The sequence below is a fragment of the Topomyia yanbarensis genome, chromosome 3 (assembly GCF_030247195.1).
Source record: "Topomyia yanbarensis strain Yona2022 chromosome 3, ASM3024719v1, whole genome shotgun sequence".
In the NCBI taxonomy this organism is placed as follows: domain Eukaryota; kingdom Metazoa; phylum Arthropoda; class Insecta; order Diptera; family Culicidae; genus Topomyia; species Topomyia yanbarensis.
Window position 1 is genome coordinate 354,505,449 of NC_080672.1, and position 23,196 is coordinate 354,528,644.

A 23,196-nucleotide genomic window follows, 5' to 3' on the forward strand; every position below is an offset into this window, starting at 1 on the left:
ATTTTCCTATGATAATTCTCTCAGCTGAATAGCGGTAACGAAAAGGTTTATTGATAAAGCTGAACTGTTGTTTTCTTCAGGCTGTATACGTGCTGAAGAATTGTTCTTTCATGTGTCTTAATCAGACAAGCTGAATAAATTCTCCAAATCCCGGATGTTTAAGGGTGGAATAAACGATATATGATTACACGTATACTTCCAATGTTCAGCTAGAGCTGAATAAAGCAACTGTTAAAACGTTTATAAAACCACGAAATGTTTGTTGGGACGTTGTTACACTAACGGCATCTTTATAATGGTTCGCGTGGTAGTCTTCGTCGATAACACAACAGTACGCAAAAACAAGGTGTATCGACGTTGTACGAGGTATGCTAAAACAAACATGTTGAAGATCGTTTTTCCAGCTATTCATTATTCTATGTATGTACTTTTTAACAAAACTGTCCGTTACAAGCAAAAAAGTAACAGAATACATGCATTTTCAATGAGTTATTAATACAATTTTAATGCATATTACCACTACATACGCAGCTGAGAGAATTGCACACCTTCTGTAATATCAATGTAAGTATTATCGAGAAGCCTGCCCAGATTCGAACATGGCGGAGCGATCTGTCGTAGTTTGACAGTAGTGATCGCTTCATTTTAAAACAATCGTTATTTTGTATGGGACACTTTTCGAATGCATCTGTCATGTCGGTTCGTCGGTGATACAATGTCGTTTTCAAATGATACCATAGAAAATTCACGACGATCTTTCAAAGTTTGAATGTCAATTAGCATGCACCGTGCTTCATAAGATGGCAAATGTAGTCCAGTCCAACCTAGGTTACGAAGTGCGAATATCAAAAACTGCTATAACGATCAAACTATACTACAATATTGTAGTGTTGAAGGCACATAGGCTACATGTAATGTTTTTATTGTTTAGAGATCTTGGAAATAATAGCTAAAACCTAGTGTGCTGTTGCTTTGTTAATTATTGTGCTATAATGATCTATGAATTTTATTTTGGAATCTATATTAACTCCTAGATCTTTTATTCTATCACACTTTTCTACTTCTTTATTTCCCAATAAGATTCTATTGTTCTGTATATTATTCTTTCTACTCAATGTTATGGAATTACATTTTTTTACATTCAGTTTCAGCAGGCTTTTATTACACCATGTATAAAATATATTTACTTCGTTTTGAAATGTCTGAAAGTCTTCACCATTTCTTATTTCTAGTAAAAGTTTCATATCATCAGCATATATAAGAACTTTTACATTTTTAAGAACGAAGGAAATATCGTTAACAAATAAAATTAAGAATAGCAGGCCCAAATGAGACCCTTGAGGGACTCCTGATGACACTAGAATTGGGATTGATTTTATCCCTTTAAATCTAACAGCTTGTTTACGATTTGTAAGATATGATTGTACCCTAGATTGTACCCATGTAAGAAGTCCTGGTTCAAATCCTATTTTTTCTAATTTAAAAAGTAGCATGGGTATGTCGATGCGATCAAGTGCTTTGCTAAAATCTATATAAAGAGCTTCTACTTGGTTTCCGTTATCCATTGCTGTTAATGTGTATCTAATGAACTCGAGTAGATTTGTACTTGTAGAATGCCCTTTGAAAAAACCATGTTCCATATGGGTAATTCTGTTCTTGATTTGGAGAAATAAATTTTCATTAACAATCGCCTCGAAAATTTTGGGAATGCACGAGATGATAGCTATTCCACGATAATTACGCACATCGGATTTTTTAACATTTTTGAAAATTGGAAACTAGGAAAGAGCTTTGCCGTGTTTTAGGAAAACAACCTGATTCTAGAGACATGTTAAAAAGCCAAAATAAAGGAGCGTTAGTTCTATTGACAAAGTTTTTAAAAATACCGGTGAAAAGTGATGGCTCCAGGGCTTTTAGAACTATCCAAGTTTTTAAGGCATCCATGATTGTATGTACTTTTATCTGTTTAATGTTAATATCTCTTGAAAGTTCTGGGAGGAATGAAAAGTATTCACGCTCTCGATCCTTCTCTGAAAATGTAGTGTAAACTTCCTGGAAGAATGTTGCAAAAAGATTGCAGATTTCCTCTGAGTTATCGCCTATCTTTCCGTCAAGATGCATTTTTGTTGGGAAATAATCCGATTTATTTTAGGTTTTTACGTAATTAAAGAAGTTTTTGGACATGTTTTTATATTGCGTTCTGTTCTTGCATTGTACTCTTCAAGCGCGATATCAATAGCAAGGTTCAATTGATCGCATAGATTTAAATAGTTTGTTAAGTTATCTTCGCTGTTATATTTTTTGTAGATTTTGTGTGCTAACGATTTTTAAATTTTTGATTTCTCTATTAAACCAGATAGGATGTTTTGAGTTCTTTTAAATCTTCGTGAATGACTTCAAATAATATTTTGTAGAAAATGTCTACGGCAGCTTCAACATTTTCTTCATTCCTTAAAATCATTTGCCAATTTATAGCATTAATTTATTGCCTCAAGCTTTCATAGTTAGCGGACTCGTAATCAAATATCTCATCAAATTCACAGCAGGTCTGTCGTTAACATGCAAGAGAATAGAAAACTCAATGGCTGTATGATAAGCTTCATTCTACTATAAGGGAGTAAATGATTCAGTTACACAGAAGTCTTCGCCTATATTCGTCACAAATCTAAATAATAATGCCGCTAATTTCTTATGTGATTTATTTGATTAAGGCCTAAGCTGGTAGATTTATCGCAAATGAACTACAAACTACCATTTTCCCCTTAACAGGAAGTAGGATGCTTTCATTATCAGCATCTGGTATGAAATCAATACCACGTTGATTGAAATCGCCGTATATGTGAAATTTTTTTCCAGGGAAAGACTATTAATAAGGCATTCAGCAGTATGATAAAACTTTTCGTTTCTCGAGCCAAATTTGGAGGACAATACACCGAAGCGAAAACGTGAGTTTCATCTTTAATACGTACTTTCACCCACACATGCTCGAATTCTTTTGATTTTATAGTTGTGATAAATTCTGCATTTAGTTTCGCCAAAATCGCAATTAAAGCGCCCCCTCCTGACTTCTTACCAGATACTCGACAATCCCAGTCATCCCTAAAGACATTGTAATTGCTTCCGAAAACTTCTGCACTTCTAACTGTTTCGTCAATTCATTGCTACCTTGCTCTAATGAGCGCGTCGATTGCGGCAAAAACACTGACAGACGCCAATTCCGGTGGGGTACATCGGTGTGGCAGCAGCTGTTCGATGTGAAGTGCTAGGTTGGTCGGTAGGGCACGGGTTTAAATCATTACTTCTCTGGAATGCAATGGTAGGTCTGCACGAAGTTGGCCTCGAAAAACGTTCCTTTGCCTCAGCCAGTAGCTCTCTATCCAAGGGAAGATTGTCAATGTCGCGGCGTTTGTTGTCATGGTACGCAAATCTGCTGTGGTTGTAATTACATCCGTAATTTTTTTCGAAAATTGTGTGGTGCTTGTGACCGTGATTATTGCGACGCTTGGTATTATTGTTACTGTTATAGGTGGTGTCAAGTGCATTAGCGGGGCCTCTGTTTATTCCGTTTATTAATATAAATAAAAATATTTTAATAGTAGTAGTTGTACTATATTTATATTTTTGAGTTTTTTGGGCGATTCACAGACTATTTGAATCGAAGACTTTTGAGTATAAACTTATATTCTATGTTTCTATATTTTGATTACTAATTGTAGGGAGTATGATGGATGTATACATCCGTCATACTCCCTACAATTAGTAATCAAAACGGAAAAATTTGCCCTTTCGTTTACTTCTTGGTCGATAACCGAGAATGTCAATTGGCTTTTACGCCCTAATCCCAAGTTAGTCGAGGAAAAATTTCGAAGCCTTTCTAAAACCTCCCAACCCTGCTACGTGCAAGTGTCAAAATTTATTTTCCTCTCTCAATTTATTCTGCGATGATGTTGCTTTTCTCCCAGACTTTTCGACAAGCCATCAGCGCCAGTGAGGTCAGTCATCGTCGGAGAATCGAAATGCGAAGTGCTGGTTGTGCGGTAGTGTTGCTCGTCTCGTCTCGTCGTCGCCGTTGGCTCATTGATTAATAACTGTTTTTCCCGGTTGGGACTATAGGAGACTAGATAATAGATTCAATATCGAACAGTGTTTTGTTCCATTTTCGAGCTTGTTCTGAACGGCGGACGGTGATCGCGGACGGTCTCGTATTTTCCTCATTACTAATTTTTTTTTTGCTCAGTTCCGTCTTCGTCGTCCTTTTGTCGCTGCCAGTCGGATGGAAGTGTGCAAGCAAAACAGATAGTGTAGTTCGATGCGTACATGCTAGAGCGAGATACCATTAGTTCAAATGTGAAGAAGAGCGAAAAAACGGGAGAAAGTGCTGTCTATGCTGCTAGGTGTGTGGGAAAAATTTGTTTTAACAAAAAAAAATTGTGCAACATCGTATGGAGTTGTCGTTTTCCGGATTGTAACGAAGCCTCGGTAAATTGCAGCAGCGAACAAATTGGATTTGAACCTGCTCCCGTGACCGTCCTTCAGTGGATACGGTGCTTCACTGGATTTTTGCAGTTTTTTCTGTGTATGTGTTGAAGTGGTAAGATTTTTGTATTATCATCTTGTAAGAATTTTAACGAGACCTGTTTGGTAGTTTGTCTGAAATTAGTAGATGGTTGCGCAATGAACAGCTACCTGGCATTGGCATAACTGAATTATTAAAAGGTATGACTGAGGCGTCAGAAATTTGTCCCTATACCTACGGGATTTTGGAGGTGCATGCATTCTTAACTTTGTACTGTCGCTTTTACTCTCCTTTTTTATTTGAAAGGGCGTATGTCAGAGCGAAATTGTTCAGGGTTGCCAGTGTTGCGTTTAAGTTGACAAAGATATGTAATCGATTTTACTACTTTTTCATTTTGTGCGTAAAATGATAATAAGAAATTAGTTTACAATTTTAAATAGGTAGGACAGCTTGTACCAACTCGGCTCTCATCTTTTGGTGGGTTAACTCAAAAATGCAAATCCATGTGGCTAAAACTATTGCTTAGTAAATCCGATTGTGCCGAATAAGGATGTCCATACATACTCGTATATCTATTGGAATAATAGAATTATTCTTCTATGTGCAAATGAGGACCTCTCTTTGTATACATGCTATTTCGATTATTAGGCTTCGCCATAGGACCTTTTCAATAAATTTGTTAGAATGGAAAATTTAACCAGGCCATTGATTCGCCCGGTCTTTCTTTGCAATGTTGGACGAACATTACAAACGAACATCTGCAAATAAAAGCCTCAAAATAAATTTGAATCTTTAGATGAATAAAGGCTCTTTTTATTTCGATTATAGAGTTTTTAACCTTATGGACATTCGCCTCTTTGCGGGTTAGAACAATCTTTAACCCTATACCCAGCTTAGTTGCGTAGACGACAATCAATTTCCCAACTACGCTATCCCCACCCCCATATATAATAAAGGCTCTTCTATCCTATCATGCCAAGTAAGATTTTTTTTTAAATTAACTTGATCGTGAGTAACACTCAAATAAAAATATTTTGAATGGTTCAATTCTTGATCATATTTGTTTTTGAGAATCTCATATATTTGAATATGCTCTCATTCGTCACTAATGATGCATTATCTAAAGATTACCGTATACTATTTCAACCTATGTGGCTCCAATAAGATCAGCATATATGAACGACCCTCGACGAAACAAGACAAACCCAGCGAAGTGAAGAGGACTGGCAAGGGATAGGTTTTCAGTCGAACGTTGAATGTGGCAGAGAACGAACCAAGTAACACGAGCGCATAGCAGCGGTACATACCGCACAGCAACGCCTCTTTCTGCCTAAAGTTGCTGATTTTCTTTTTCGCAGGAATCTGCTTCTCGTGTACGATTTGTAACCTCAGTTCCAATCTGTTACCATGTGTACAGTGTAACCACAAGTGTGAACGACGAAAAAGTTCTTCATGGAAAGCAAACAATGAATATTTGATAGTGAATTTGCAGTGATTCGTGGAATTAATCGCTTTTCGAAGATGCACCCACACACGTACACGTATAGGGAAATGCTCTACAGCCACATTGAATGGTGAAGTTCGTTATTTTTGCATCAGACGTGGTGCCTGACGGACGGCTGCGAATGTATACGTGCACCACGGCCACGGCAGACGAGTGAGAATCGATCAAAGTGCGCCGACATTCGTCGACCAGTAGTCAGAGTTTCGATCATCGCGGCCTGTTGGTAGTGGTGCCGTCACCATCGGTGCTGGGCTGCGGTGTATGTATTGGAGCGCAGAACGTTTCATTGATTGACATCATCCAACTATTGCTGGTATTGTTGTTGGTTCAATTGATTGGATATACGGAATCGAACCTGCGGCGGTAGTTTCATTCGATTTGCATAATAGTCCTTTGAATGTGTAGTGAAATCCATTGTTTTGTTGTGGTTGCTAGTGGCACTGTCGATTGATGTATTTATCCGCGGTGACGTTTTGGCAGGAAAAGCGATGGAAACAGGAGTGCGTTAGTTAAATATTTGTTGACGAATCGACGACTGCTGCGGACGACGCTGTGTGGGAGCGAAAAGTTTTTGTTTGTTGATTGATATTGTAAGAACATCGTAAAGCAAACCAACTATCCTCTTTTTATGAGTATTGTTAATTCATTGGGGAAAAGAGAATATCGCACTGTCGACGAGGTGTTTCTTCAAAATTCTGCAAAAACAAGTCATTGCAAGGAAAGAACGTGAGTATTCAATTTAATTAGAACGTTAAAATAGAATGATAATCACGAAAGAGATCAGATCTTTTAGGTCTCATGATTGAACACCATGAATGTGACTCGTTCCATTTCCTACATTGTGATGTCTTGAGAAGAAAATTTGAAGCTTCAACTTTGCCGAATAGCACCGAAAATACACTTCGTTCCTACATGATTTAAATTTGACTATTGAATGTAAAATTAAAAAATGAATTTGGTGCTTTTTAGGCTGATAAAATAGGGATATAATTTTTTTCTTTCTTTTTAATAAAAAAAAGTAATATTTTTCTGTCTCTAGACATAGCCTCATAACGCCTTCTTTTCATTTAATATAAATTTCTCTTCCCTTTGCATCTTTAAGATAAGAAAAATATGGACAAGCATAGATTTACTCCAGTTTGACGTGGTTTGTTAGAGACCATCAATCGGATTTTTATGTGAAGTTGACAAAATCAAGTCCAGAAGCTGACAATCGCGTCTTTACTGTAATTATTTTACGTCGGTCTCTTTACGTACTTTGTGCCGACTTCATCATCTGGAACTTAGACATCGACCAGTCAACATATGGGCCGGGAAGAACCGGTATTACTTTTCTTTTGATGCAAGACGTGACCAGGGAATCAACAATTGTGTTAGGAATTAATTTTTCAGGAAGGATTTAACATACTGAACTGGCTCAAATTTTAACGCAAAGGATTTTTTCCAATTTTGAATACCCGCATCATCAGACTGACACAGGAAGAGATCCTAGAAATTGTAAAATTGATGTCACATTTACAAACATTACTTAGTATTTGAATAATGACTTATTTTAGTTATTTTAAAAAGAATTTCAATCAAATGTTTGCATATCATACATAACCGGGCTTTGCAAAAAAAAACACTTGAGTTTTGAAAGCATTATGTTTTTTTTCTCTAAGCATTCCAACAGTTAATATATAGCACAATAGCGCAATCTGAATCTAAAAATAAGTAGACCGCATTTTACCGAAGAGCTCAATGCTGATAGAACATGTGATTGTGTTAAAATGTGTTCCGATTGTTCGAAAATACCGTTAGTTCCGTATTTTCGCACGAAGTAGAAGCCAATAAATCTCGAAAAGTAATTGAATATCAATCAGCAGCTCACATAAAAAATCAATCAGTTAGTTACGTGTAACTTTAGCGTGTCATTTATATATAAACCTGCTTCAATGGTTGATGTGCCAGGAAGAGTGATGACGAACTAAAATGTTCAACTGGATCTGTTTTGGCACGTGGAAAGATCAAGGATACACGAATAACAACAAGCGCCATCACAGAGTTTTAGCATTTGGTCGAACGATTTAGGAGTCAAAACTGTGAAGACATTTTTACGCCTTCCGACGTTATTTAAGTTACATATTCCTAAGGCTGTGGACAAAAACAAACGAAAGTTGGCAAACAGATCAGGCTGCCAGAATTTAGATCTATCAAACAAAACAACCATCGCGTACGATGACGTCGGGACTGAATGGCATTGGTAGAATCTCATCGGAGAATACTACGACGATCAACTGCGAACCATACGTTTACCCTGCGATAAATTTCGGGAAGACAACTTGCGGGCTCACCATCTGCTTGTCGATTTCAAAACAGCGTACGATTAAATGAACCGAAACAAACTAGTCGACGATTCTGAACATGAATATCCGACAAAACTGATTAAGCTGACTCGTATAACGCTGGGCGTGCCGCAATCAAGCATCTAAATAGTCTAAGAAACATTCGACTTGTTTGTGACGTTGGATGGAATGAAGCAGGGCGATGCACTCTCCAACTTACTGTTCAACATAGGGCTCGAAGGTGCACAGCATACAAAGACCTGAATCATCATCACAAAATCCCACAGGCTTCTTGGTTTCACGGATGACCTCGGCATCATTGCCGTTGATCACAGAGCAGTGGAAGACGCATTTGCTCCTTTTTAAAAAACCGCTGCTATAATCGGACTGACTATAAATCCTGACAAGACTAGGCACACCCTGGCATCAGAGTGCTGCTAAACACGTTTACGATTACAGTTTGCTGGGCATGTAGCGCGAAAGCCGGAAGAATATCAGCAACTGGCATGTACAGCAGAGAACCTGAAAAAGGTCTTCAACTTCGGGGCAGAGTCCGCACTCGTTTGCTTGGTGCGATTAAAAAAGACGTGAATACGGTGGGCCTCCAAGAAGACTAGAAAATAACGGTTCAAGATCAGGTAACCTAGAAATCGAAAATACATAGTTATGATTTCGAGCACCCGTATTATTCGACCACGATGATGATGTAAAAAGAGTTAAAGACACGCTGCATGCCCTTTATGACGTTACATTGAGATAAGCTAAAAAAATATTTCCTATGGAATCATCCTAGTTCTCCAGACAAATTTTGGTTTTAAACTGTGAAGCTTATTCAAAAGTTTCTTAACCTCAAATTTCCGCCAATTTATTGACATTGAAAATGTCTTACTCCACTATCTGAAGCTAAATATCTCCTTTGTAACATAACTGTAAGATTTGCACGCTTATGACTTCGTTTTTACTAATTGGATTCTAATCATTTATGCACCGGCCGATCCAGAAATGTCTAACTTATATATTGCTAATAATTTAATATCTACGATAAAAGAAGCCTATTGAAAATTGGTAAAATTGAAAAGTTTACGAAAAAAGCCGTCAATAGAAAGCACCTAAGTGGCTAAAGCAAGCACGAAAAGTTATAAATAGAGGTTCCGCGTGCCTGTTTGAATCAGTTTTTTCTCGTATGCCAAACGATTAGCATTATGGTTACAATAAGCTGTAGATGAATTTTCGGCAGCTTGGCATCGCACACGGTTAAATTACGTACGAATTTTTCGTGTACCAGCACGGAGTCACAGAATGATTTGCAAAGTGGGTTGGTGGGGTGATTTGAGATTGAGCTCAATACTGCAGAATGCGACCTGTGTGTGCTGCTTGAGATTTGGCGTTTGAAAAAGAAATTATTTTTATGCTTGTGTTAGCGTTGGATTGACGTTATTTTCGGCAGTTTGTGGATATGTAGGGTGATGAGCCTTTTGGCACACACGTTTCCTATTTCGGATTAATGTGATACGTTTTTTTATTGCTAAGGTATCTGACAACATGTTTCGGCAGTTATTTCTGAATTACAAGCAAACTCAACTGGATTTGCGTCTACAATAAGGCTGGGGTTAGTTGTAGATTCTGATGGCTGAAGGGACAGTTTTGTATTAGATCAGTTTTACTTCTGCGATTCTGGGTAGTCAACCCCAAAGTAATGCCATCTGACATAATGGTTTTTATCACAGCTTTGCGTTATTTTACATCGATTGAATTTCTAATGGCATGTTCAGTAGCGCAGTATTTTATGTTGATGTTTCAAAATGGAATTGGAATGGGAACGACCACACGATGTATAGCAAATTGTCATATATAGGAGCAGGAGAGTTACCTAGAATGTGAGCCGGTAGTTGTGTTAGATTAAAATTCATTCGCGAATTATATTTCTCTAAACTTTTTTCGCTGTTAGACTTTTTGGAAACAAGTCAAAACTGAAACTGCTGTAATATATCTTCTTTTCCTCCTTAAATATCCAACCACCCTCACATTTTAGTAGGCGCAAACAGAGTTGAGTTTGACCGTGCTTTGGAAATACCTACAGAAAAATGTAGTCAGATGCTTTAATGATAAAAAACGCATCGCGGGCATCCGAAATATTGAATTGCATTGCCAATACAACATAAATAACTACATAGGCTCATTACACTACGTACGTACAAGCCACGGAGAAAATGAAAATTTCACCCGTCTCGTCAACCCAACGCACACTCAAGCATAAAAATAAATCAACTCTAGACAAATATATGATTGGGGCGCTTAAGCCAACTGTACAAATTCATTTTGGCGGGAAATCCCGGACAAACCGTTATTCAAAGAACACAGTTCAAGACAGTTAACGAAAGAGAATGCAAAGTGCATTTTGACAGTTGACTTATGCGCTCGAATCATATATTTGTCGAGAACTGATCGCAACAGGGTCACGCGATATTTAAATTATTCTGTATTTTACAGATTTTTCAAGATAATTTACTATCAAGATTCTGTATATGCAAATTGCAGATTTTGTGCTAAAATACAGATTTTCAGTGTTTTCAGGTTTGTGGTACCCAGCAGGGTTGTTAATCGATAATTAATCGTCATCGTCGATAACGTTAACCACCCGTCAACGTCATCGGAAACTCCGTTAACGATAATTTATCGGCGCCTTCATCGTCATCGTCGATAATTGTATCGTCGTTTTCATCGTCATCGTCGGTTCATCGGTTATCGCGATACATTTTGCGTTACTTTCCCGTTTATTGGGGTTGAAGTTGATGCGGTTAACTTTCAATTGTTTAGAAATAAATAACTATTGAAGGACATGTTGTTGGCAGTTGAAAATCAATAGTTTTGGACATTTTCTATGCACAGGGGTGGGGGGGGGGTCCGACGATGTTTCGAAATGGAATTTTTCGTCAACTTTTCAGGAGTTTTATATTGAAGGGCAAGTTATTGGCAGTTGACAATCAATAGTTTTGGACATTTTCAATACACAGGGGGTTCGACGATGTGTCAAAATGAATTTTTTCAACTTTTGAGGAAAGTTTGTTATATTGAAGAAGTTATTGGTAAGTGAAAATCAATAGTTTTGGGTATTTTCAATGTACCGTGGGTGCATCAAAATAGAATTTTTTTCAACTTTTCGCGAACTTTTTATATTGAAAGGCAGGTTGTTGGCAGTTGAAAATTGATAGTTTTGGACATTTTCAATTCACACGAGGATCCAAATTGGCAAAAAGTGAAAGAAATTCTTTGAACCACGAAAAACATTTTTAGTTATAGTGTCTTCAGCAAAGTTTATTTATATTTTTTGCATTTAAAAAGTATTAGTTGGGTGATTAATCCCTCTAAAGCTGAGAAGAAAGTTTTTTGCTTATGTTTATGAAAATTAAAAAAAAAATCTTTGGTAAAGTTGTTGAGAATATCTTAAGTATTAACTTCGCTGAAAAGACTATGTGTCTATCTATCCATTGTAATTTACATTTGTGGAGATTTCTTTGATATACCCCTGAGAATTGCTTTTTTCAGAATACTTTTCCTGGTAATTTTGTAGAATTTCAAAATGTGCCAAGATGTTGTTCAGCATAAGAAAATACAGAATTTTTTAACGCCCAAATTTTTAATTTTTAATGCCCAAAAAGCAATATTTTGGTGCGGAAGCCGCAAATTTCCGCAGACGAATACCAATACGAATCTGTAAAACAAACACTATCAAAATCGTTTGGTGGGCTCTAGTTTACGTTCAAGTCAAATTCGAGTAAATTCCTTCTTTAGCACATTTTTCGTATCTTAGAGATGCAAAATATACAAAAATAATAATACTGTACTGTAAGACCTCCTTAAGGGAAATTTTTACTAAATGATCAGAACGGGTTATGAGGCTTTGTCGAGGAACTAAAGAAAAATATTTTAACCGCTCCGGTTTGTTAAAAAGAAAGAAAAAAAATGTTAGTCCAGGTGTTTGCATTTCGACTTCGTCTCTTCAGAACCAGAAAAAATATGTGCCGATTTTGTCAATGTCATCGTTTTATCAGCCTATAATTCGCCAAGGGGCTGATAAAAACAGGTCTTCACTGTATTCAAAAAACGAATAAAACTCCATTATGACGCCGTACATAAATTACACTACATATTTAAGGGTAAAAGAAGGAAGCATGAAGCATCTTGTTACATAGTGGAGAGAAGAAACGGAGAAGGGGGCTAAATGCTTTCTAACTAGAAAAGGAAATCAAACGTTGGAAATATGTATGTATATTCTCCTTTTTAAAATCCGAAATCTTCTGGTTTAAATTAAAATTATAATAAAATCTGTTAATCACCACACGACTTAAATTAGTGTAATTTGTGAATGGCCTAATAATAGTGGTTTATTAGTTTTTTCAATATATGTTTTTGCGTGCTAAAAATTACTAATTGCACAATAGCTCAAAATTTGTTTTCTTCATGGTCAAAACAATTTTGGTCACCTTTTTGCCGCTTGGAAACACTGTGCACCTGGGACTCTTCTGTGCACCAACTTACTAGAAAAGTTGAAAAAATTCAATTTTGACACATCGTCGGATCCTTCTGCGTATTGAAATGTCCAAAATTATTGATTTTCAATTGCCAACAACTTTCCCTTCATCATAATACATTTTCCCGAAAAGTTGAAATAATTTCATTTTGACGCATCGTCAGACCCCGCTGTGCATAGAAAATGTCCAAAACTATTGATTTTCAACTGCCAACAACATGTCCTTCAATAGTTATTTATTTCTAAACAATTAAAAGTTACCCGCATCAACTTCAACTGCAATAAACGGGAAAGTAACGCAAAATGTATCGCGATAACCGATGAACCGACGATGACGATGAAAGCGACGATACATTATCGTTAACGGAGTTTCCGATGACGATACATTATCGTTAACGAGTAACGCCGATAAATTATCGTGAAAAATGTATCGCATTAACAACCCTGGTACCCAGGCTATCAGAATTTTAAATAACACTTAAAAAGCATCCTATGCAGCTCAGACCTTAAGCAACCACTTAGGCGTGGAAGAAAAACGCCAAATTTAGAAATTATTTATTCTCTACATAAAGAATAAAATCAATTTGATTATTATATTTGTGATCGGTTATCACAATTTTTGATTGTCAAATATGTTTTTTGTTGGGAAGCTTCTAGTTAATTTTTGAAGACAGATTTTCGATTCAGAAATTTTCTCCCGCGATGCAGATTTCCAATTTTTTTCACGAACAAATACAGATTTCAATGTGGCAACCCTGGATCCCAACGTAAACTCACAAGTTGCTCACGCGCGTCCAATCCGGCCATGTTGAACTCTATCCAAACCCAAGCCACTCAAATATATTGCAAATTATTGGTAACCGAAAAATTTGCACTCCGTTTAACTGTGTGTAGATAAATGCCAACACTGCCACAAATCCATAGCATCTACCGCTTATGGTACCATCCGGACGTTATAGTCAAGATGTTGCTCGTTTGGCATACAAGCAACGAATCATATAAAACGGATAAACGAACGAATGATTTATGAAATGTCCCAGTATTTGATTGAACCACATTTGTGCTCCCTATTAACTGGTCCGCCTGAAATAGTTACCTTATTGCTGGAAATTTCCACTTTTTGTGAGCTTTCTAATTTAACCGATACTTAATAGACTACTTTTATGGTACAGATATTCACTTATTACCAACATTCAAGCTAGGCGTTGATTAACCCTCCGGCATTCGTGCGTTGTATATTGTACAACATGGACAGTTGCATCGCTTTTCTTCGGAATACCCCGTAATCTTGGGCATTTGGAACACAGCTTTCTTCTGTAAATTTGGGTAGTAGATTTTGATCTTTTGTATGAGTGAATAATTATGCCGGAATTCTGCCTCCAGGCAGTGCTAGTAGGCATCCCTTTTATGTGCCTTATGTTTCTATTTTTTGGCATATTTGTGGCTTCATCAAAGTTATTCAGAAGATCAAAATTATTTTGGATTTTAACTTCCAGAAGATCAAAACCAACAAGGTGGTATAGGCGATTATAAGTTCTGCCACTAGACGGCGCTAGTGCGCATGTAATTTTTTCAACCTACAAGCTTCTGATTTTTAAAAGTTTTGTCTTTGGCAAAGAATTTGCCTAGTAGTACGTCAAATAGTTCGGAATTCTGGCAGTAGGAGACACCAATGTGAATACCATTTTTAGATCAACTGTATCTCAATATACTGATTTCCTGTTGGTCGGTGTCATGGAGTAAAACCTACGGTTATGGTTCAAAATAATTCGTTGATATAATTCTTCATTAAATAAATAATTTGATTGCCGTATAATTTTGAATCACCTTCATTTTGTACGCTGCATAGTTAATCTTTTTTTTTACAATGGAGAAGACCGTCCTAGCCCAGTACACGTGCTATTGGTAGGGTCCAATCTTCCGCACGGGGTGCACTGGGGGCGTGTCGGGCTCGAATGGCGACGCTGCCATTAATACCAACTAAACTCCATTGGGCTCCGCCATCGTTCCTCCCAGGAACTACCTCTCGGTATTACTTCTGGGGGATGGCTGTACTAAATGTACCCATTCACTCTCACTCACGCGTTCATACGTCCTGTATGAGGCTTACTTGTGTGCTCTCTATCGCACCTTGATTCACTCTCAAACACTCCCACATGAGGCTGACTTTTGTGCTCACCCCTAACATGCCGTGTGAGACTGACTTGGATGCTCACCCTTTCACTCCTCTGCCACGCCATGAGGCATCGATAGCTAAGTCCCAATATACTACGCTACGACCCTCCCGTCTTGGCATGAGGCAGCCCACTTATACGCCTATACACTCACTCTTCTGTCTTGCTTCGGGGTGGCTGGGTTTACCCCTTACGCGGTTGCCATTCGCTGCGCCAAACCTGCCTCGGCATGAACAGACCATTCACTCCCTTTTTTGCGCTTGGCCTTTTTCGCTCCAGCTAACCAATCACTAATTAGTCGTGCCCGTCGTCTGTTGCTCGGTTCGCCAGATTACCTGTAGCCTACAGGCAATCTGGATGGTAGCAGCCGAGACTGCGTTCCACTTCTCCACCGATTGACACATCCGCTGAATAAGGGTATCAGGGTTTGTGTCCCAGCCGCAGACGTCAAGCATTGCTCTTCTTTCGACGTCGAACCGATGACATACGAACAGTATGTGTTCGGCAGTTTCGTCTACACCTGGGCAGTCCGGGCAGACTGGGACCTCCGCGTGCCCGAACCTGTGGAGGTACTGTCGGAAATAGCCATGGCCTGACAGGAATTGTGTCAGGTGGAAGTGGACTTCCCCATGGGGTCTTCCCACCCAGCTCGATATGCTAGGTATCAGCCGGTGGGTCCACCTACCTTTCGAGGAGTTGTCCCACTCACGCTGCCATCTGGCGACCGAGGTCAACCTGGTGCGCTCGCGGGCTCCCCTATTTCCACGTAGCTCGAAGCACTCATTTTCCCGAATGACCAGCCCGACTGGCATCATGCTCGCTATCACGCAGGATGCATCGTGTGATACCGTGCGGTAGGCAGATATCATTCTGAGGCACATCACGCGGTAGGTGCTCTCCAGTTTCTGTAGGTAACTGGTTACCCTCAGTGCTCTTGACCATGACGGGCCGCCGTACCTAAGGATAGATACGGCAACGCCTGCTAGTAACCTACGTCTACTGGCGCACACCTTTGAGGTGTTGGACATCATTCTCGATAGAGCCGCAACAGCAGTCGACGCTCTCTTGCATGTATAGTCGACATGGCTGCCGAAGGTCAGCTTGTCGTCTATAATGACTCCGAGAGACTTCAGACTTCGCTGTGAAGTGATCGTGACTTCTCCCACATGAATAACTGCATGTTGTGCCGACTTGCGGTTGTTGACGATAACTACCTCCGTCTTATGATGAGCGAGCTCCAGGCCTCTCGCGGTCATCCATTCCTCCACCGTGCTGATCGCGTGTTCTGCGGTTAGTTCTACCTCAGGAATTGGCTCCACGTGGACCTCCAAGGTTACGTCGTCAGCAAAGCCGACGATCTTGACCCCAGGAGGGAACTTCAGTCTCAGGACCCCGTCATACATGAGGTTCCATAGCACCGGATCTAGGATCGAGCCCTGCGGGACTCCGGCGGTAATCGGAACCCTTTTCTGACCGGCATCGGTCTCGTATAGCAATACGCGGTTCTGGAAGTAACTTTCCAGAATCCGGTACAGACCCACCGGTAGGCTAAGCCGGTGTAACGAGAGCGCGATGGCATCCCAGCTTGCGCTGTTGAATGCGTTCTTCACGTCTAGTGTCACTAACGCACAGTATCGAATACCTCGCCTTTTCCGTTGGATCGCTATCTTGGCAGTACTTATCACTGAGTTGAGAGCGTCCACTGTGGACTTACCCTTCCGAAAGCCAAACTGGTTGCTTGACAGGCCGTCCGTACCTTCCGCGTACGGGGTTAGCCTGTTGAGGATGATCCTCTCAAGCAGTTTGCCAGTCGTGTCGATCAGACAGATTGGTCTGTACGCCGATGGGTCGCCTGGCGGCTTCCCGGGCTTCGGCAACAGCACCAATTTCTGCCTTTTCCATCTATCGGGGAAACGGCACTCGTCAAGGCATCTCTGCATACGAATCATGAACCAGTTCACGAATCCATAATATTTTATGGTTTTATTTATTTGACGAGCACGGATGGTCAGTTGTGAAAATTGTATTAGGAATCATGAACTGGCTAACAAACATATGAACGATATTTCATGATTTTGTGAACTATTTCACGGGCTCGACTAACATACTAGGAATCACGAATCATTTCGCGTTTCCATGAATAAGATTTCATGATTTTGTGAATTATTTCATGAGCACGAATGATCGGTCTCTAGGAATCACGAATCAGTTCACGTTTACATGAATAATATTTTTCGATCTTGTGAACTATTTCACGACCTCGAATGGTAAGTCATGACTATCATAGTAGGAAGCATATGCTAGTTCACGAATACATGGAAATTATTTCATGGTTTTGTGAATACTTTCACGAGCATGAATGGTGAGTTGTGACTAATTTTCTAGAAATCACAAATCAGTTGACAATAACATGAAAAACATATTATAACTTTTGAACTATTTGACGAGCACGGATATTGAGTCGTGACAAATATATTTGGTGTCATGAACTAGGACTCATGAATAATATTCCGAGTTTCGTGAAATAGTTCACGAGAAAATATGTTTTAATTTTGTGAACCAATTCACAAGCACGAAAACCAGGTCATGTTCAAGATGTAACAAATCGTGAATCAGTTCACATCGCATAGTTGGATAGTAATATTCTAAAAGGTATGATTAACATCGCGGTTCAACCTTTGGTTTTATGAATAATGTTCATAAAGTTGTGAACTATTTCGCGTACAGAAAATCGATGTGGTAATGGTGTGACGGAAACTGTGGCTGAAGTTCACAAAACAAAAACAAATATCCCAAATCAAACGGGTATCAGATTCGATCCAAATTACATTCGTTTACAACAAAAAAAAATGTTGCGAAAATATTTTAGGTTGCAATATTGCAAAATAACTCTGAAAGCTAGGAATATTTACAAGTAACAAGGCGCGATTTGTTTAGCTTATCAATAAACTATTCAGGTGGGCAATACACGAGAAGCTTCCTAAATTTTTAAATAAAAATTGTTGCCCGTTTTGAAGATGTATAAGTTATGAATATATGTTTTCAGAAACGCGCAAAATCTCGTGCGGATTTGGCGCGTTTTTATTTTGTCGTCTCTTGTAACAACCCTCAGGATTAATCAATAAAAGCAAGTTGTTCACTATTATTCAGATATGAAAGAGATTCGCAATTTGTTGGATGCTCGAAGACCTGAGATGTACATTTTAATGTAGCAATGCAGTTCGACGGTTCATAATTGTAATAAATTGCTGCTTGTTTATAAGGATAAACAAATTTATGAAAATTGACGATTGCTGTTCGCAAAAATTTGACCTGATGACGTTCAATAAAGCTCTTTTGTTCGATTCGATCACGATTAAGATAAAAAGGGTCTACCCGACCCGAACCAATTGATCAGCCCATATTTGATGCGGCTGTTATTAGGCGCTTATACGAAACATTTCAAATTCCACCACTAAACAGTTCAAACGTGACCATGAACAATATTCTCATCACGCTTCGAGCCCGAACAGCATATTACCGCTATTTGATTGAATTACCCAAAACTATGATCAGTTTCATTCACCCCGGAATGCCGTCAGCAGCGGACAGACACACACACACGGTGCGTAAATATCTACATTGAGTGGAGAAACAAACGGACAACAAAAATTAAATCCTCGCTGACAGTGCAGCCGCCGCGTGCCAAAGCGAGAGTATCCGGGGATGCTGAGATGGAGCAGCTGAAGAGTTCACTTTCGTGTAATGATCTCGTAGGAAGACCTTTCTCCATCAGCACGTAGCACGTCAGGTCCTCGGCAGTGTAGTAGTCCATCCGCGCCACACGCGGCAGGCAAGCCGACGATAATTACCATTCAAGCGAAATTATGAATATGGTAGCCACGCATTTTTGTGTTTCACTCTCTTCCACCGACAAGCTCGGCGCGAATTGACGATGGATCTGTAGAGTCTCGGTGGCACGCCACCTCTCTTGTGCTGGCTGATAGTCGGAGGAGCCCGCATCACACGAACGTCGAGTGCGAAACGGGGACGATGATTATTTTCGTTGCCGTGGTTGTTCACTATAACTTTCCATTTCGAAATTCCAACATTTCGTGGTTGTAAATTGCTTCAGAAGTGCAACCGTCGTAAACATACACAAAAAAAAACTTTCGCAAATGGACAAACCTTTAGGCGAAATGGATTTAAAATCCCCCCGGGGTGGGCCGACGACGACGACGACGCAAAAGATGGGCTAAGCCTTAGGTGACTGACTGCTGGATACCGTTTCCGTGCATAAACAATAAATTCCGGAAAACAATAGAGGCATATTCATTCAGCGTGGGTTCCACCGCAACAACAATACAAAAGTGTCTGCTTAAGGCTCAAGTTACCTCAAGGCTTGGTAGTATGCGTAAGAAAAATTGTGTTCAGCTTTGCCACCAGATTATCCATTTAAACCTTTTCAAAACTCTAAAAGAAGAATATCAGTCGATTTATTAGATCATCATGATTCAATTCATGCAAAATACCTGCTGGAAAAACCATCGGCTTAGCTGGATGGTGCTTTTGAAAAAGTGGCTGTGATTTTTTATCACACTACCACACCGAGCTGGGGTACGCAACACAACTGCGCAATGAAAAAACCACAGCCACTTTTTCAAAAGCACCATTTAGCTAAGCCGATGGTTTTTCCAGCAGGTATTTTGCATGAATTGAATCGTGATGATCTAATAAATCGACTGATATTCTTCTTTTAGAGTTTTAAAAAGGTTTAAATGGATAATCCGGAGGCAAAGCTGAACACAAATTTTCCTACGCACACTCCCAAGCGTTCAATTCTAACACATGCTTAAAAAAGGTAACTTGAACCTTAAGGTTGGAATTTTTTCACGACGAAGGGAACAATGTTAAGAAGCAAAGAGGAACCTGATACGATACGAATGGCCGGGGTAAGCCGCAGTAAAAATGGTAACACCACAAGAGTCTTGAAACGAGAAATGAAGTACTGCTACAGACCCAATGAGAGGTACGGAAAAGAGGTCACACACATACACACACATACCGAGCCGATAGTCCTCCAAGCCGCGGTGATGGTGGTAGTTTGCCGATACCAGCCATCCGAAATAGCCGACGAACGTCAACCCAGCACAGGGGAAGACCGAGTCGGTACCGCTAGTTTTGATTTAATTATTCGTCGTTTCCCCATTTTCGGGTTCTACTAGTTGGTATCAGTTTCAAGCGGAGAAAACCCTCCTCCACGGCACGCAGTGGGTACGGATCGAGATAGGGCCTAATTTGAAACGGAAACCAATTCGTCCGCAGTCGGGCAGTTGGGAAGCGTTTTAGCACTCTTTTGAAGTATGATCTGCATCTGATCGCACCGGAAGGTGGTGAAACAGTACCGATAAGGTGTGGATTTCTGTAACTGGTTATTACACGGAGAAATTACGTTCGTGTTTTTGTCTTTTTGTTTAAGGGAGACTATCATTTAAAAAAGTTGAAATCATACCTAATCTTTGCGCGTGGGTAAAATAAAAGTTTCCATGTTAGAAGCTTAGTTTTTTTTATTTTAAATTTTTTTTAGTAATATATACTCGTTCACATGGGAGATATTAACGCGCAAAGTCAACTAGGGCTCCGTAAAAAGGTAAGCGGGGTCCATGATTTCGTCGTTGGGAGTTGCTCTAGAATAACAATCAAACCCAATTTTTTCAGTGATGTGTCCTCTTCAATGTGCATCCAAATAAAAATATTCCAACTATTTAAAAAAATTGAAATGATGTATGTAAAATTCAACCATTTTAGTGTTTATATGAACTGCTAGGGGTTGTTATTTGGAGAGTCGAATATGCGGAAAAAATACACATGTTTTGGGTTGAGTGCGACGATGACTGAAAAATTCCCATATTGCGTGTTTCGAAAATGGGAATTTTTCAGTTAATGGTTGATTAAATGTGAGGTACGAAGATTAGTAACAGGTGTTTGATTCTTGTAAAAAGACTTGTAAAGTCAGGGGATTTGATTCTACCTGAAACACCTGGGGTTTTTTAGGGAATTCGTCTGTGAATATTGTCAAACCAAATTTTTCAAGGTGCAGAACCAATGCTTCGTTGGGGACTGAAGGGATGTTCATGTTTCTTAGTTGAACATATGGGTTACAACTGGGTATCCGTTTTTGGATTTTGCTTCCTCGTTGGTGACACTAGCTGTTGGTTCGAACGTAGTAGGTGCAGTCTCCGCACAAATCTACGAATAACGTGTTGAAAGGGTCGATAGAGCCAATTTATTCTGATTCCTGAGTGGGTGCTGTTTCCGCATTCTTTGCTTCATGAACAGTATATTCTGAGCGGGTAAAAATTGTAATTTGGCAGATGGTGTTGAAAATTTGTGTGTTAAATTTGATTACAATAGAGGATTTCCACGAAGATCCGTCCGAAAATATTTAAAATCGTGACCGACCATCTTAGATTCCTATGAAGTTTACACGTTTCACCGGCATGAAAGACTAAAAATTTTCCACAATCAGTAAGATTATTTTGACTAAGGAGTATTTTTTTAAAAGGGCGTAAACATTTCTACGTGCATCTTTTTACAATTTTTTTGTTCGATTATTGTATTTTATACGGCAAAACGAGTTTCAGGGAATAAATATTCATGTACGAAAAAATATACACTGAAAAAAATGTTGTGTTGTTTTTCACAAAAACGAAAATTTGTGTTAAAAATTTCAATGGCAAAAAACAAATTTTTTTCTAATTTTTATGTTTTAGCCTAAAGAGAAAAGAAACATTTTGAATGTGATTGTATGGTGGAGAACTTATCGGTAAAAAAGTTTTTCTAACAATAACTTTATACATGTTCTTAAATTTCATAGTAATTGACACACAAAACTGTAATTTTGTTACAGAATATAATTCTAAGTATCATTTTGAATCGCAATGCATTTAACAAAAATATTCCAAAAGTTTCCGAGATTTTTGGAATTTTGTTCCAACAAAAACAGTTAATTCGTGTGAGTATGCCCTTTTTAAAAGTTATTCGCGTTACCCCATCGTAAAATGTCAAAAATCAAATGTTTATAGTTTTAAAGACGTAAAAGAAACTTTTTCAGTGTATTTGGATCATGGAGAAGCTTTTAATAAAAAAGTTACATAACATGACATTATAGAATCACATTTAAAATGTTTCTTTTCTATTTAGGTTTTGTTGACAAAATATAAAAATTTAGAAAAATTGTTTGTTTTTGCAATTTAGATTTTTAACACAAATTTTTGTTTTTGTGAAAAATGGCACAACATTTTTTTCAGTGTATATTTTTTTGTATAGAAATATTTATTCCCTGAAACTCGTTCTCAGAAAGTTATGCTGTATAAAATAGAGTAATAGACCAATTTTTTTTTGAAAATAAGGCACGTAGAAATGTTTACGCCCTTTTGAAAAATTGCTCTTGTATCAAAATATTGCAATTGTCAGAGAAAATCATGGAGATTCATAAACCGAACACAACTTCAAAATTTCGCTCGAATCGACGATAGTCACATTTTGTTGTCGGCCGGTTTCTCATGGAATCCCTCAATAGTTTTATTTTGTGACGATGAGCTCTGGTGTTGGGATTCTTTAAACTTGGGAAGTTCCACCGTTAGTTGGATAAGGCTGGTGGTTAGAACAGCAAATCAAGACCGTGCGGTAGTAGGGAAGGGGCAGTGCGGGGTTTGGCCTCAATAAGGCATGGTCATAGGGTGATAGAATTTCGAGGAATTTGACCCGGAATTGAATTTGTACGCGCAAAGATACATAAACGCAATATACAAACGCCCACGCGATCGAACACGTTAACATACAAACGTTTGAGTCCTTCGCGATTATAAACAAAGGTGAACATGCAATCGCGATCATCCACGCACAAATACGCCCAAGATTTAGCAAACACAAAAACGCCCTGATGATTTAGTGAACGCTATAGTCGCTATATTCCTACGCGATCGCGGAGTCCTGCAATTGGCGACGAGCAGTATTTTAGTGGGTGATATGTCCCATTTCATCCCATTTCATCTGCAAATGTTGTCACGCTTTAGCGTCTATCAGTGATGTGAATTTCCATTTTCAAATGCCAACTGTCGCCCTCTTTTAGAGCCTGTATAGTTGTTTCCGGTACTTTTTTCCTT

The 23,196-nt window shown here is 38.8% G+C and overlaps 1 protein-coding gene across 7 annotated transcripts in view; it reads left to right on the plus strand.

Moving 5' to 3' along the window:
• Positions 1 to 4,004: 4,004 nt before the first annotated feature.
• LOC131688835 (ADP-ribosylation factor 6) overlaps positions 4,005 to 23,196 on the plus strand; it is a 71,288-nt gene continuing 52,096 nt past the window's right edge. For 2 of the 7 annotated variants that reach the window (XM_058973388.1, XM_058973389.1), the window contains exons 1-2: positions 4,436 to 4,591; positions 5,875 to 6,746. Coding sequence is in view for 3 of the 7 variants with exons in the window: in XM_058973383.1 (XP_058829366.1) it covers positions 4,318 to 4,576 (259 nt within the window). In the remaining 4 variants the exon portion in view is untranslated. Of the gene's footprint in view, positions 4,592 to 5,874; positions 6,747 to 23,196 lie in introns of all 7 variants that reach the window. The other 5 variants (XM_058973386.1, XM_058973387.1, XM_058973383.1 and 2 more) reach the window with 4 other exon arrangements.